Raw genomic sequence first — 16772 nt, 5'->3', positions numbered from 1 at the left:
CCAAGCTGTGTCCTCATGGTTGTCACCACCTCACCAGACTCTCTCGATGTTTGTATAGCCTTATACAGTATATTGCACTTACTGTACCTGTATAGTATCTTGTCTGTATACTGTATGCACATAAATATGTATATTCACTCATGTATGTATGTATAGTACGTTTCTATATCTCTGTATATGTATGTGTGTTTGTTCATAGACTTTCACTAGAAATGTGTGGCTATTCATATACATTATGTGTATGACAATTATAAAAAGGTATGAATGCCAGCACCCACTTTTGATAACCTACTTTTATTCTCATTTTGTCTTGTTAAACAATGAAAATAAAAACATCGTGTATTTTAAATGAGAACTTTAAAAGATTATTATTTTTACTAACTTTAAGCTTTCTAGTTTTTCAGAAAAATTGTTTGAACAGATTCAAAATTGCAAATATATTGGTGTTTCTCCGGACAGTTTTCTGTAGTTGAAAAATATTTGGTAACAGCCCACTCTGTGTAGTTTTGGTTCTCTGCATCTTATGCTGTTCAAGTGCTCCAAGATTTAGAAATGTCCTAAACCAGATGGACTTTTGTGCTGCAAATCCCATCTCTATTCACATGAGGGACCTGCTGTCAATCTAGGGGTGACTCATGTCTATGACTTCTTGCATGATTAAATACTGTATATAGAAGGGCCTGAGGCTGAAAAGAATGTTTTCTCCGGTGCAGGTGAGCCTTAGGACTGGATAAAACCACCCAAATTTATTAGTCAATTTTATGGGAGCATTATAGACACTATTTGTCAGACCTCTTATGCTTTGCACTCCACAGTAACATATAATTGCCAATTGATTAGGCATTTGTTAAAACAGCTAAAAATCATTTATCAGCCCTTTGTAAAATTAATCACCACACAGCTGTATGTAGGCTCAGTTATCTGGTGGTGAGGCAGCAAAGCACTGGCTTATCTTAAATAGCAAAATATCTTGTAAGTCAAGGGGACGACTGATACATATTTTCTAGTTGAGCATGTGTTTAAGCTATTTATTGAATTGGAGCTTAAATGATCATCATCTGTGTTTCTCTGTGAGATCTAGGAGTTATAAATTTGCTCCCTTTACAGTTAATTTTATCATTGTACTAGATTGCTCAGCTGGGTCAGTCTCAGTGTGGAGTTAGTTACTGCAGCAGAGTGGCAGCAGCTACTCAGAAAAATCTAAGACAGATCTTTATACAGGAAATACTGAGAAACTTGTAGGATGACAGAGACACTGTTAGGAAGAGCCTTCACCCCAACTGAAATTGAATAATAGAAAAATAGAAAATTCTTTACATTTTTTAATTTAAAGTTACAAGGTTAAATTCTGACTTCACTCAGGTCAACAGCAAATTCCTATTTCATTCATAAGCTGTAACTGGAATGCTTTTCCTCAACAAAACACAGGATGGAGAAAGGACATATTCCACTAATAGATCTCAGAGTTTATGGGCCAGTGGCCTGATCTTAAGTCTTTGCAAATCAGTGGCAATTAGTGGACTCTTGGATTCGCTTGGCCCATCTCTTTTTTTACAGTCTGGAAAAGCACATTTGCTATCTGGGGGTTCTAATCACAGTTGTATAATTCACAATAGAAAAGAATAAAAATGAGAAAAGACAGCAGTAATAGGCATTTTTAAAATTAACATTGTTGGGATCATGACTCTTGTTTGATTTCTGCACTAAAATTTAAAACACAAATATAATCAGAGAAAAGCAGCATTTTTTTGCTGGTTGACAGTTTGTCAATCTCTGCACCCATTGAATCCCCTTTTCTAAAGCATGCAGATGCCAATCTGAGTCTCTTGTCTGTATCTCAGCTATTTTGTGTGTCAGGAAATCATGTCAATATTAGATTTGGGCACTATATTTTTTAGCCATTCCTGATATAAATGAAATTGCATGATCTTGTTGTGAGGTGACATTAGATGTGGTATCTATACTGAGGCAAGCTCTTACATCCTTGGATTCTTTAAAAACTCTCAGTACAGTTTTTAACTCTAGCAGCTGTTAATTAACTGAATTTCAAACTGGAGTTAGAAATTAATCATTAATGGAGATCTCTGTCTTTTAATCATGTTTTTATGCATTTTTAAAAGGACGATGCAACCCCCTACAAGAACAAGATCATCTCTGTACATTCAGTGTTAGTTTTAGTCATGTTTTCCTGAACTTTTTTCCCTCCATACAATCAGTACAATTTTTGAGAAATGGCATTTAGTCTAAGAAAATTATTGACTCAATTTCACCATCCAAAAAGGAGAAATGGAAGAGCATATTTCAAAATTTCTCATCTGTAAAACAACTTTAAGTAATGAAACTTCAAAGTAACATGGAGTGCTGAGGTATTTTCCCTCCATATATTATTTTGCTAATTTTATATTTCTTTTATTTTAAAATTGGTCTCTTGACCATTTTTTTGAAAATGCTAGAGAAATATACAGACTTAGGAGCTTTGCTGGTAAACTGGTGTGTTGGAAGTTCTTCATCTGTCCCAGGAATAAAAGTTAGTTAAATCTTGGATTCCAGTACTGACTTCAGTAGAAATAGTGCTGAAGCTGATCTGTGTATTTTAGCTTGGAAAAAATGAGGTCCAATGTAACAGGGAGACTAATGGAATTTGTGGTGTCACATATTTGTAACTTTAAGATTGGCCACAATGTCCACTTTCTCATATTTCTTAGTTCTTACAAAGTCGTGGTCTTGTTTCCACTCATTTTCACTCTTCCACATTCAATTTTTTGGCCCTTCTTGGTAGAAGCAGTATCTAAAGAATGCACCCTGCTGCCTTCAGCTCACTTGTACATGAGAGCTTCTGCAATCTGCAGAGGTTGGATCCAGAGGAGGAAAGAATCTTGCCCACCAGCAGCTCTCACTTCTCCATGCCACCTCTTAATGCAAAACGGGATGGGCTGTTCATCTCTGTATGAGATTTGGAATCTGGCAGTTTTCCAAAGTTGTCATGATTGAAAGTAAGAAACCCTGATTACAGGTGAGTTGTACTGTGGACATGGTCACTCAGCCATAGGCAGGGCCAGCTGCAGTGGTCATTGAGGTCACTGCTCAAACCATCCTGCTGTTTGAAGTCTGGTTCAGGAGCATTTAAGCACACATGCCTTAACCAGCAACCTCCAGCAAGAGGAAATGCTGGAGAGACAGGGTTAGTAACCTTCCAAGGAAATCCGGGACATGAGAGTGTTGCCCTGAAGGTGCTGCACTGCGAAATGCGGTACACAGGAGATCCCTGGATCACTGAACTCTAGCAAAGTATCTATTCTTTGTCCCTCCTGTGGCTGACCTAACACAATATTGAGTTTTCCTTTCTATTTTACAGTGAACGACAGGATGTATAATGGTGGGTTACTCGAGTTCTGCATTTATTGCTTAGCAAAGGCATAGATGAAGCTTTGATTTTTCATGAGTGATCTCAATAGGAATGCACTTTGCGATGATTGACTGCATAATTGGGATGCATGAGATGATTTTACACAATATCTCCAATATCAGTTACTTTACAGGCTCTTATTTTGAATGTACTAGCATTTCCAGAATGTGTTAACAGTGATAAAGCAGTACATTTCAGGCAGCTTTTTGGTGTTTAAAAAAAAGGCTTAGATGAAAAGAATACATGTTTCCAAATAAGATAGTGATGCAAGGTCAGGAAGATATATATCTAGACTGATTGCCAGCATAAAAATGGAAAGCAGAGCAGTGAATTTATCATTTCAAATTTGCTTTATTGGTAGCCTCAGCAATAATCCAAGGGTTACTGGAAAACTCAAGGCACAGGAGTATGCGCAAGGCTGGTTGTGTATAAAGTAGCTGTGACATTTAGTAATTGGAAGCAATGAATCATGAAACTGGAATCAGAGGTGCTGAAGGTTTACTAGTCATTTGCTAATTAAATTTTAGGATAAGTATTAATTGCTCATAATCTTGAATCTTTGGGAATTCCTGGAGTTCCAAAGATTCTTGTCAGTCATTTTTAAGTGGTGGATTAGCCAGGCCATAGAGTGCAATACAATATAGTCAGATCTTTTAGTTCTATGTTTGAAAAAAGGTGTTCAGAGTTTTTTATGATACTGTATCATGTAATTATATTAAGTGATAGTGTAGTTCTTATAGGGACTCTAGTTTTATAGTTTTTGCAGGGACTCTTTTCATTTTTTTCTGTAGTAGCACCATTTGAAATAAAACATATTTCCTGAAGTTTAGAAATTCAGAGTAATGTAAATCAAACCATTAAACACAGCAATTTGAAAGTTACAATAGCCCTAAAATGTGCTGTGTATGCTGTTTCATAAGTTGAAAAGAAACGTATCAGTGAATTCTTTTAATGCTAAACATACAGGGTAAGATTACAGAGTGCTCTTTCCACCCATTTTGTCAAAATTAAGACTAGTGTTCTGGGGAGATGCTTTCCCATAAGGGAAAATAGAGATCTTACTTGTGTCCCTTAAAAAGAAAAATTTGTGAAAGATCAGAAAGGGCAGTTTGTGCAGTGCTTAACGCCTTGTGTGTGCATTTGTGCTTGTGATGCAAGTACCTAAATGCACAGGATCATTCTGATCTGGTTGCTGGCTTCATAGGAAACCTTCTAGAAAACACTTGAGGTGCTTGTAGGGAAGAATTTGCAGTTACACTGTCCACTGTCTCCAGGGAGCATTACCATGCACTCCCATTTGCATGGAGAGTGTCTGCTTTCACAGCTCACCTTGTACATCCCATGTGTTCCTGAACATAGTGTTACTTTTAATAAGCTTTGTATTAATAATCAATTGTTGTTTTGAATTTGACAGTAACAGGAGAATGGGTTAGCAGTACCGAGCTATATGAACAACTAACTATCTTGGGCCAAATTATACTGTCTTTCATGTCAGTATTACTCCAGAATAACTCTGTCAGAGAGAGAAATGACTGCAGCTTTAGCTTGTAGTTCTACCCTGACTTACTGACTTTTGCAGCCATTGGAAGTAACAACCTTCAACAGCAGTGCAATGGTTATAGCTCACGGTTAGCAAAAGAAACTTGTCCAACGTAATTTTCCAAGCACCCTCTCCTGAAGTCTTTTAAAATCATTTTTATTGAAGTTATTTTTACTGTTCATTCGAACAAACTGTAGTCAAATTCTTGGACCCATGAAGTCAGCCGGTACATTCCTGTTGGCTTCAACTGGGTGAGGATCTTGCTGCTCAGATTTTCTGAAACCTGATTCTGGCTGAACTCCTTCCTGCTTTGGACAACTCCCCTTTTGCGAACATGTGCTAAGAGGACCTCCACGTGGAGCTCAGAGTATCAGATAGCAGATCATGAACTGTTGCTACTTAACATAGCCCTCCTCCGCTTGCACCCGTGGCACACGACTGCCTTCTAGGAGTGGGATTTCACACCCTCCCAGTGGAAATACCTTACCCAGCCAGGGGGCTGGGAACCATCTGCACCACAGAAAGTGCCTTCGAGAGTTTCAGTGGGAAAGAGAGTTTGGAAACTCCTGTCTCAGAACAGGCATGAGGGAGGGAGTACCTTTTCCTCCCCGAGGATGGTAAGTGGCTTTCAGAAAGCCTTTCTTCTTCTCTTGCTGTAGCCTGCCAAAACAAACTAGCATGCTTGGCTCTGCTGAATGATGTGTAGCACTGCACACAGATTGCACTGTTAGAGACCGCTTTGTTTACACATCCAGGAGACATTTCTAATAATCTCCTCCAAATGTTGCTGCTTTTTTTTATTTCATTGTATTTTGTGTTAGTTTAAGATCACTTTGTTTTTGCCTCACATCAGCAGTTGGGCTTTAATTTTATCTGTGATATGCAGTTGTGACAAAGAAAAGGGTGTTTGTATGGGACACTCATGATCCCATATGTGTGATGTAGTTTTTCCCATTCTTCAAGAGTCAGCCCTTCTGCCCACCCAACAGGAGGGGGAGATGCTCATGAGGGCCAGCATCTCACTCAGCCCCATAACCTCTGGAATTTGAGCACTGTAAGTGGTAACCTGCATCCTAGGAAAAAATTATAGAAGCACAACTGAATTATGGGGCTCCCTTATTGCCCAGAGCTTCCGATTTCACCTCAAACAAACCAACAGCATTAAAACCACGCAAGCCAAGAACTTAACAGCCGAGATGTCATGAGGAGAAACAGCTGAAGGGGATATGGTGTTGTCTAAAGTCCTCATGTAGGCTATAGTGGAAGATATTTTTTTAGGTCATCAGAAGTTCATACAGCACAAAAGAAGCCCCAGAGCATGAAATATCATGTGGCCACTTCAAATGATAAAAACATTTTCCCCAAAATGAATGAAAATTGATAACATTTTCTAACTTAGTGAGTAGTATTGGACCTGCATACAATATTTCAAATATTTCTTCTGCCACATAGCATTTTTAGCAGCACATGTTTTCACAGGCACTTGTGTGAAAAATTGCAGTGCACCTTTCAATGACAGGTTTCCTGAAACACCTCTTAGCACTGGGAATTAGCATGACTTTATCCTCCCTGCACTTCACCCTGGTGGCCGGACTTTGGAGGAGCAGAATTGCTCCCAGCACTTGCTCTTCTCTTGTCTCCTGCCTGCCTGGTTTGCTGGGCTAAAGTTGCATAGGGCTTGGTTTGAGACAAGAGGATATGAGTGAGACTTATGTAGCACATAACATCTTTTTACTAAGAGAGAGCATTATCGATCCACGTATTTATGTAGCTATTTATGTCACACATAAGCAAGTAAAATCACAGCTAAGAAAGAGAGTCCCAGGCCTGGTGCTCAGGGTGTTTCACTCTGTATTTTCAGTCCTGCTCACAGATTTTTCTTTTCCCAGCCCTCATGTTTTTCATTTGGAGAGGCTATGCTACATGGGGTTATTTGGTTTATATGTAACTTACAGGTATCACCGTATTTTTTTCAGTAGCATCCACGTACTCAGTAATTTACCCAGACCTGCTTGTGCACTGTACCAATGCACTTTACCTGCTGCTCCTTATAGTGATAGTCCAGTTCCTGAAGGGCCAGAAAGTCTGATCTTATATTGTGAATAGTCACTCACAAAAAGATACAAGATGCTTCCTCCACCTGGTGACCACAGCTAACTGGTGGGAAAGGTTGTGTCCATCAGTGGCTGCTTAATTGTATTATTGGATAATATTTTCTTCTGTCTTTTTCCATCTATGACTCTCCCTGCCAAACCAAACTATCCTGCTCAGTTAAGAACTATGTTCATTTACATTTCTCCTTCTTGCTTTAAGCACCCATATTTTGAGCGCTTTTGTGGGTCTGCTGGTGCAGGCTGCCATGGCACAGCGTGGGCTGGAGCTGTGCCGGCATCATTTTGCGGTCAGTGGTGGAAGTGCCCAGGGCCAAGGCAGAGCCGTGCCAGGGCAATAGAAAACAGAAATACTCTGCTCTGACACAGGGGAGTTCCTGGCAGCATGAGTCATTGTCTGTTCCCCAAAGCCTGTTCTGATTTTTCCTTGGGATTATGTACTTTTCTCGGTAAATTTTGATGTGGCAGAGAGCTACAGCATGTACTGACCTCTGGCTTCAAGTCTTGGCCTCTAAGAGCAAATGAACTGGACATGTTCTGCCCATGAAACCTCTGCTCCAAGACAGTTTTGTGGTCTAGCTCAGTGCAATCTAATTTAAGCAATACATGCATTTGTAAAACATCAGGACTGCTAATTATTTTTCTGGAATAATACAAAATTTCAGTCGTATGAGATGTGAAATCAGGCCCACTGCTAATGGAGTCACCTACACACAAAAATATATTGTTTTCACTTTGCAGAGAAGGGAACTACTTTGTCTGTTTTTTTTCTCTGACCTTCATAAAGCATTAAAACACTCACCATAAGTGATCTTTTTATACTTTGAAAGATTTTCTTAGGCAAAAGATTTTACATTTTTTGAGGATCTGTAAAGATGTTGTTTTTTCTTAGTTGAAGATGGGTTTATAATATTACTTCTTGTTTCACGGCACTGCCAACATAGAACCCAAGAGTACATAACAGATCCTAATAAAATTTATTTTCAATGTTTTCAAATAAAAGTATTAGAAAACTGAAGACAAATAGTAAAAGCAAGGTGGCAACACAGACTGGTTTCTCCTAAAGCCTTCAACAAAGCAGGTGATTAACACAGAATAGAAGAATTCAGTTTTGTATAGTGGAGGACATTTCTTACTTTTTGTCATCGATGTTCAAGTTTGGCATAAGTATTTGCTTTTAAGAAGATTTTTGAAGGAGAACTGGAGACCAATGACTAATCAAAGGTCTACTGTGGTAACCAGGAACTTGTCAGACATCCTCATTTAGTCTTGCACTCAGTCATGTTCAGGTGAGTGAATTTATCCAACCACTCTATGTTCCTATGTTCTTCCTACACATCAGGTTATCACGTAGCTTTTACTGCCTGCTTAGCATCGAGGATTTGAGCCTACTTCCAACCCTTCTATGATGAATGTCCAAACTTCTGGGCTTTTGCCTGGTATTTTCCTTCACTCTCTTGCTCTGTCTGATTTAAAATAAAACAAAGAAAAAAGTTTCTTAGATGCTGGATAATCTAATGAGCAAAAATTCCTTCAAAACAAAAACTGATGTACAATTAGTAAATTCTACTATCTACTATTCTACTATCTACTGTTCTAATATCAAAGGATATTAGGTGACATAGTACCTGATACACATTCTGGAGTCTCCAGAAGGTCCCTCCTTACAGTCCTAACATAGGTGCTGGTTCTTTAGTTCCTCTTTAGTAAGAACAGGCTTTGGGCCAAGATTTTTCAGTCAAAACCAACTTTGTCTCTCCTGTGCTGTGTCTTGTTGGCTCTTACTTCCAGTGCTGATGCAGTTTTTGCCTGTCTGCCTACATCCACATCTGCAGCCAAGCTCTGACATGCTGCAGTATGTGTACCATTCCTCAAGAACTATGGGATCTTTCCCAGGAGAGCTGTATAGCTGTGAAGTCTTTTCAATGCTCAACTTTTTTCCATAAATTATCTTGTAACATCATTATTTTTTGTGCCTCTCGCTGAAAAAATTCCTTGTTATGATTTAGCAGGGGTATTAACAACCTGATGCATGACCAGAGGAGCAGGCTGAAGCCAGAAAGGAGAGAGGATATGAAAAAAAAATAGTGCTGTAACTAAGTGTGAGTGCCATCATTTTAGTCACAGAAAGGATTAGGCCTAAGTCTGTAGTGTTAAACACATTAGCTTTAGACACCTTGGTAGCCCTACTGAAGTCATCAGGGGCTTTTGCTTTGATTAATCAGCTGGGTTGAGTCCTGGCTTGTCCTCAGCACCTGTTATTTGTCTAGGACACCCTGAAAATCTAGTTAACCCTCTTGGACTTTGTATCATCAACATGGTTATTGCCATATCTGTAGTTCATTGATCTACAAACCGGGGATTTCCTCTTAGGTCTGTTCTGCAGCTTCAGGAGGCCATGCACCCTGTTCCAAACATTTTTAATTTGCTGCACTTAAACACTAGACAAAACTATCAAACAAAACCCTTTCATATTTGTTCTCACATTCAAGCTTTTTCCCCCAAGCCTTCCCGCATTATATGTGTTCACTTGGTCTATTTTAGCAAATGACTTTGCATGTACCAGCTCTGCACATTTTTCCTGCACACACAGTTACCTGAATGCAGGTACAGAGAGGACTGTGCCATGTGGACAGTACACTCAAGAAAATGCTAGTGCGAAGGACTTAGACATTGAACAAAAATAGCATTAAAAAAATCACAAGTGGACTTGAAAATCTGTGTCTGGGAAAGTGGAAAAACTCAAATTCTTCATAATATATGATTCACTAACTGTAACAAAATACAGTGGCCAATATAAAAAAGGATTTTGAAGCTGCCTATTCTTGGGCTTATTTTAGGGGCTGTTTTGCATGGGGTGGCAGAGTGGCCGTGTAACTGATACATTCTACAACACCATCTCTGTCTTTGGGAAGTTGCAACTGGTGTTTTAGAAATTAGCATGGCCAAATGCTTCTTTAGTTGTGAAGGAGGTCAGCTACCAAAAGACATGGTGTTGGCAGTACACTGCGTGTGGTACAGTAGTGAGTGTGGGGGCAGTGTGGATGTGACACCCTCACGGTGACTGCTGTGTGTGCTGTGTGTGGTGCATGGTGACGGGAGCACACCTCGTTCCGTAAGGGATCGGCATTGGCACATGCTCTGTTTGCTTGCCTGATGGGCTATAAAAGAGAAGGTATTTCCCGATGCCTAGAAGAGGAAACCTGTACTCAAGCGCTGTTGTCGTCAAGTCCAGCACAGAAGCTGGTGTGCTGGTGAATATTTTGGGTAATGAATTGTGTGCAGACTGTGTCCCTGTCCTTCCCCACGTAGGAGGACCCAGCCATACTGAAGACATTGCTGCGTAAGTACTGACCCATCACTGACGAGCAGAGGGGCAGGAAATCTGTGTCAGGTAGAGCCTCATCCAGACATCTGTGGAGTTGAGCCCCGGGTGGGGAGGGGAGAATCTCCAGTTCAGTCAGTGAGTTTTGGACCGAGCCTGGGAACCCAAAGAGACAAAGTCTCATGGCTGTGGCAGATGATGTGCCTCACACCTGCCTGCACCACAGGAAATGTTAGATCACTCCTGAAATGAAAGATAAGTATTCAATTAATAAAGCAGGCACAACAGACTTCCCGAAGAATGGCTCGGCTGCTCAGGAGGACACGTTGCAGATAAGTTGCCTGTGTAATTCAAAATTCATAAGAATATTCAATATTGAGATTCATATTGTGGTTTAAACTTATTCTACTCAGAGTACTATCTGGTGTATGAGGTAAGCATGGTTTTGTATTTGTATAAAGAACGGGAATTTTATCTAAAATGATTTTATCCTGTTTTGTTCCTTATTTTTTTTAACAAAAAAATACACACATTTTTGTATTCTCTTTATTTTTCTGTTTGATTACATAATTTATTATTACTTTTTCTGTTAGGCTTGCTCACATTTGTTTCTTTTGCTTTGTTTCCTGGTATGAATCTGAATATTTTCTTTATCTGTTTATCCTTAAATGCTGACTATTCCTTAAGCTGACCACAAAAACTACTCAGAGCAATAGAAGTTTCTACAGTAGCTTCTAAGCAAACCAGTCCCCAGTTCTAGGAACATGGTGAATGCCCACGCTTGGCATTCTAAGACTTGTGAACTAAAGGCATATGCACAATTAAATGCACTCAAATACCTTTAATAATAAGGATACATTTCCTTCATGAATCATAAAATGCTGCTGAAGTATTACTGTACATGTGCATTTTCATGACAGGAGCAGAGATGGATGGCCCTTGTGATCGTATGGTGTGCTTACACTTAAAAATCCTTAATTCATGACTAGTATGGGAAATACATGTTGGGAGAGTCAAGACATCCCTTTATATTTGCAAAGTTAATGGTGAGAGGAAGTTTTCTGATTTGCAGGTATACAGTGTGATATCCAAAACCAATTAGCCCTTTCAGGATAGTTTACTATTAGTGATTTCGGTTCCAATCAAAAGCCTTTGAATGCAAACACGTTTTCAATCGTGAACAACCCACTGAACTCCAGTTAAGCTACATTCTTGGTTTCAGAGGGGCTGTGACATGTACTTACAGCTAGACACATGCTAACCTCAATTTTTTGATCAAGATCACATTTTCAAACATTCCACATGCATGAAAACATGGAGATTCTAACTCTTAGTGCCTTCCAGTTAATGAAATATCATCACAGAGTAGGATAGGTTAATCCATATAATTCACATGGAGTTCATAAAATCATTTTAACAAAATTAAAGAGAGTTATATTTAGCTTGATACTCAGAAGTGTTAACACCCTGCTTTTAATGTGACAAATTGGATTTGGAAAGCAATATAAAACATGGGTTTCAGTGTATAGAACTTTTTCTTTCCACAACTTAAGGATGTTGTTAAGATCCATGTTCCTTTTTAAGATCTGTTCCATCACTTAAAATCCAACCAGTGCTAGTTAGCCAAAAACATTTATCTTTATTAGCTTTCAGTGCTCTGGAGAAGTTAAAACAGGGACCTTTTATTACCCATTTTTCTTAAAGTAGTTAGAAGTAAAGACTAGCTTTGATTCTGTTGTTGGCATAGAGATTTTTTTATTAATCAAACAAATTAGAGTTTCAAATAAAAGTAAGTTGACCTTGCAAAGAAAAAGCACATTTAATCTATGACCAAAATAGTTATTTGTGTACTTTTTTTCCTCTTTTTTTTCCTTCTTTTCTTTCTCCCTCTGCCCCCCTCCAATAGGTCACGTGTATGCAGTGGTTGCAAGGGGACCATACAATGCTGGATATGATCGAAAAAAAGCGTTGCCTCTGCAAAGAAATAAAAGCTCGACAGAAATCAGAGAAAGGACTCTGCAAACAGGACAGCATGCCTATTTTGCCGAGTTGGAAAAAGAATACCGGGACCAAGAAATACAGCCCTCCTCCTTATTCCAAACAACAAACTGTGTTCTGGGACACTGCAATTTGACAGGCCTGTGGAGGATGCCTTCTCCACTGTGTTGCACCGAGCACAGGTAGCCTGCTTTCTTAATAAGGCAAAGGCTCTAACTTAAGACTTATCTGCAGGTGGTGAACTTCCTAGGAAAAAAACCCACACCGATGCAGTGCTCACCTGTCAATCAAGAGAGAGATTTACTTTTCTGACTGGATTAAGGCATACGTATTTATCCAGGATTTTTTTGGATCCAGAAGATATCAAAATGTAAATATTTCGCCAATATATTGAAAACATCCAAACTAATACACTGTTTAAATATATATATATATAAATATAAAAATTCAAAAATTTATGAAGAATTTTACTATATAATGTTACTGTTATACTGTTTTATTACCTATTTTCTATGTTTTCTTCTACTGTTCACCCCCACCGCCACCATTTTATTTCTCTGACCTGCCTAGATGTGGCCTCTGTACAAAAGCATGTGGTTGTACATTTTGTTGAAGAGTACAAAAAACATGGTGCTAGGGCTGTAGAAGATAACTAGAGTTGTACTTGTTAGATGTCCTTAGCTTTGGGGGAGGGGGGAGGGAGAGGATGGACAAAGGAGAGAGTTCTGGTGGGAAACAGTGAAACTGCAAGCGGTGAAAACCGAAGTGCTTAATGTGGATGCCCGAGTTGCATTTAAAATATTAATTGTTCTGCATCTGTTTTCCCCATTACGTTAATCAGATAAATTGCCCTTGGTTTCATATGAATCAGTTGCTAAAATTATTTGGCCAAGAAGCTAAATTTTCTGCAGCAAAGCCTGCAACAAAACTCTTCCTTCATTGCATTCAGTTTATTAGCAGAGACCATGGTTCACTGTGACTAAGCATTGTACAGCCCGTGACGGACAGACCCGGTCGCTCAGCAGGTTAAGGCAGTGCCACTGCAGCCACCGTTCCTGTCCACATTTGTCTTTGGTCCAGAAAAATAAAGGCGACAAAAACCTGTTTACATTTTTATTGTTTTTAAATCCAGCAACACATCCTTACTTACGCTGTGTCAGATTTCCTTGTGTTGTTTATAAAGGCTGGAATTCAGACCCCTTGAAAGCCAGTAGGGAAATCCCTCTTGATTTCATGCGGTTTTGAAGCAGAGGCCCACGTAACGTGTTCTCCCGGCTATGCCGCTTCTTCTTCCTGGCTGCTTCTGTAATTGGCTTGCAATCCTGTATTATATTACACCCATTTTAACAGAATATTATGTCATGACCAAAGAATTATGACCTCCTGGTTTTAACGGGAGAAAGAGATGGCTTATACTGATTATGAGGGTGAAATCCATGCGATGAAATATCTTCCAAAACGATCTGTTGAGAACAAGGGAAACTTGTACTTCTGTGGAGTAGGGAAAAGAAAAGATCTATGGCATATATTTTGTATATTTAAATTTCTATCTATGTGTCTGAAGTTTGGTAGCACAAACGTCCCTCTTTAAAACAATCATTTTAATATTATATTTGCCGAGAAGAAAAGGTGTGTTGTTTGAAACTTCTTGTTATATTGGCTTTTCTTTGAAATTATATTGACAGCATTGCCACAGCTGTAATTGCTGATCAAAAAAAACCAAAAATAACAAATTTTAGACGGTTTTTGTAATCTATATTGCTAAAGTTTGAGTTTGAGTAATGCTTTATCAGTAGTAGTTTCTTTTCAGCCTCTGAAATAAAGTTTTTAAATATTTTATAACTAATTAACTAATGTATATTTTGATGTCCAAACTGAGATTTCTGTAAAAGATGAAGTGTGTGTTTATATGTGTGTATGTATATTAGCATTACTGTATATGTATATATGCATATGTGTACACACATATATATGTATATATGCATGTATCTATATATACGCATAGATGTGTGCATACGTATATACCTGCATACATTAAATATGGGTGTGTTACGAATATACAGTGGCTGGAATGGGTACACAATTGAAACACGGATTTAAAGAGCCCTTCACAGCTGAAATGACAGAAGACATGAAAAAAACACAGAGGCTGTGAAGGAATCTTTGGATACATGTTACATCCAAAAGACACCAACTGTATATTCTGCTTATTCTCTTTTTTTTTTTAAGAAAGAAAATGGCAGAAGAAAAACTCCAGAGATCTCGCAAAGTTCCAGAATCTGCTGGAAAGAAGACAACTTGTTGGTCATGAGAAATCTGTTGAGATAACAGGTTCATTATTCAGAAAGTGTTTGTGCTTTGTCTTCCTTGTAATGTGGCAAGAGAAGAATTTTCCATAACCATGTTAGCTCAGCCCTTTCCCCCAACTGCACAAGGTCTCTGGTGACAAAATGAAAGCTGGCCTTCAGTCAATCTTAATAGTCCTTCTCCACACTGGTCTCTTCCCGGAGTAGTTCCTTTAAAACCCCACTACTGAAGCAGTTTCACAGTCCAGACCCTTGGGCTGCAGCGCCCGGCCCTTTGGGGGAAGGCAGGTGTTAATGTGAACAGTTACGTGTTTGACAGTGTTTGTTCATATCGTGTCCTTTTCATATCAATATGTAATAGGAATAATGATCAGGGAATTGAAGCATTCTTGTCCTAAGCAGACTTGCTTGTACACTTAACCCACCACAAACCACTCCTTGTTTTGCTTTTATTGCTCAACACTGTTTGTGTTGTCCTTCCTAAATAACTGCCCATGTGCTTCCAGACCTCCATTGTATCCCATGGAAACAATGGCTTTTTGTTTCAAAGCGCGACAACATGATGAAGTAAAATATAACTTAGCACTTACCTTCAAAGCACTTTAGAAATGTGAAGTAAACCTCACGCTTGCGAGAACCGTTTTACAGAGGAGGGAAGTGAGGATCGGGTGGAGTAGTTTCCGAAGGTCATGGACAGAGCCAGGACAGGACATAGGCCACTGACCTGTCCCGTGATTGCTGGCCCACCCCATCCCTCAAGTAAAAGGCACATCGTGCTGCCGAGAGCTGCCGTCACAACGCTGTTAAACATTCCCTACACCACCTCTTGTCTCAGCAGCTTCTGCGTCACAGGGTGAATGACAGTGCTTAGTTACACACGGTCATTAAAGCTGTAGTCTGTATAAATATGCAATCTGTATATACATACAGATCACATATATACACACACTTATGAAGACTGTATATATGAAATTGTTTGGTATGCACTTATTTTGCTTTAAACTCCTGAAGGTAAACATTATAGTGTAGCAATTTGTGTAAAGTGCACTGTGATTTCAAGAAAGCACAGTAAAGTCACAGGTCTTGTTATTCTTGCACTAAAAATGTGTTTACGTATATTAGCCAATGTATGTCTACTTTATCGCTCCTTTTGACAAATTAAAGCAAATGGTATAAAATAGTATGGGGTTTTTTTTGGTTTGGGTTGTTTATTTTTAAGTGGACAATGGCACTATGTTTTTAAATGACAGGGTTTTTAAATAAAATGAAATCATTCTGTGTTCATTCCGATGTAATACATTTACCAATATCTTGAAATTGAATGTCATGTTGCTTTTTTTTATATTTCATTAGAAATTGTCAGGTATGTGCCTGAGATTGTGTAGGAGTAAGGAGTAGCTAGAGGCTAACTGTAATCATATATTATTAGCCGTTTCTATATACACAGTATAAATACATATTAATTTTCTTTTCATTTTTGTACTTGATTTTTTTAGGTAAGATGTAATTAAATGTACTTTGATACTTCTGAAGTAATAAGATGTTGTTTGAAGATCAATTCTGCTTTCTTTAGTGCATTGACAATATTTTACAATAATTTAGTGCTTATTTATTTGTGCTCCAGTGTAATTATAATAAAAAGCAATAGTTTAAAATATTTGGCTGTTCATTTTCTTTTGATGGTTTAGGAGACAGGTTATTCACGAGGGATTAGCCAGAGATTCCTGGGAAGAAAAGTCAAGTCATAGATGTATATTTATAGCATTCCCTAGGCACATTTTTAATCGCACCATTTGTTGGAGGAAATGAATTAATTACTTTAATAGGTTAGTATTTGCAAGTCATGCCTAGTTGCATCTAATGCCATGAGTGCCATCCTCAACTTAATCCTTAGGATAAGATTTCTCTGAAGAGCAGACAAATTTTTCCCTAAGTACTCTTCACAGTTTGGGAAGGAAGATGCTCACTTGAAAGACTCCCCCTTCAAAGATCTCCATTTGAAGAATATCCACAAATGGGAGAGGGACTCATCACACTCTCCATGAAGCTCTAAAATATCTACTTAAAAGTAAGCATAATCTTCCTA

At 38.6% G+C, this 16772-nt stretch overlaps 1 protein-coding gene across 5 annotated transcripts in view; it reads left to right on the top strand.

Annotated features, from left to right (window-relative positions):
- NYAP2 (neuronal tyrosine-phosphorylated phosphoinositide-3-kinase adaptor 2) overlaps positions 1-16341 on the top strand; it is a 135895-nt gene extending 119554 nt beyond the window's left edge. For 4 of the 5 annotated variants that reach the window (XM_027650570.1, XM_027650572.1, XM_027650569.1 and 1 more), the window contains one exon: positions 12289-16341. In XM_027650570.1, coding sequence (XP_027506371.1) covers positions 12289-12516 — 228 coding nt within the window. In that variant the 3' untranslated portion in view covers positions 12517-16341. The remainder of the gene's footprint in view (positions 1-12288) is intronic. The other variant, XM_027650571.1, reaches the window with a different exon arrangement.
- The last annotated feature ends 431 nt before the right edge of the window (positions 16342-16772 follow it).

The sequence above is a fragment of the Corapipo altera genome, unplaced genomic scaffold (assembly GCF_003945725.1).
Source record: "Corapipo altera isolate COAL_440 unplaced genomic scaffold, ASM394572v1 54, whole genome shotgun sequence".
NCBI lineage: Eukaryota > Metazoa > Chordata > Aves > Passeriformes > Pipridae > Corapipo > Corapipo altera.
The sequence above is the reverse complement of the archived record's forward strand: the minus strand, read 5'-3'. Positions and strand labels throughout refer to the sequence as shown.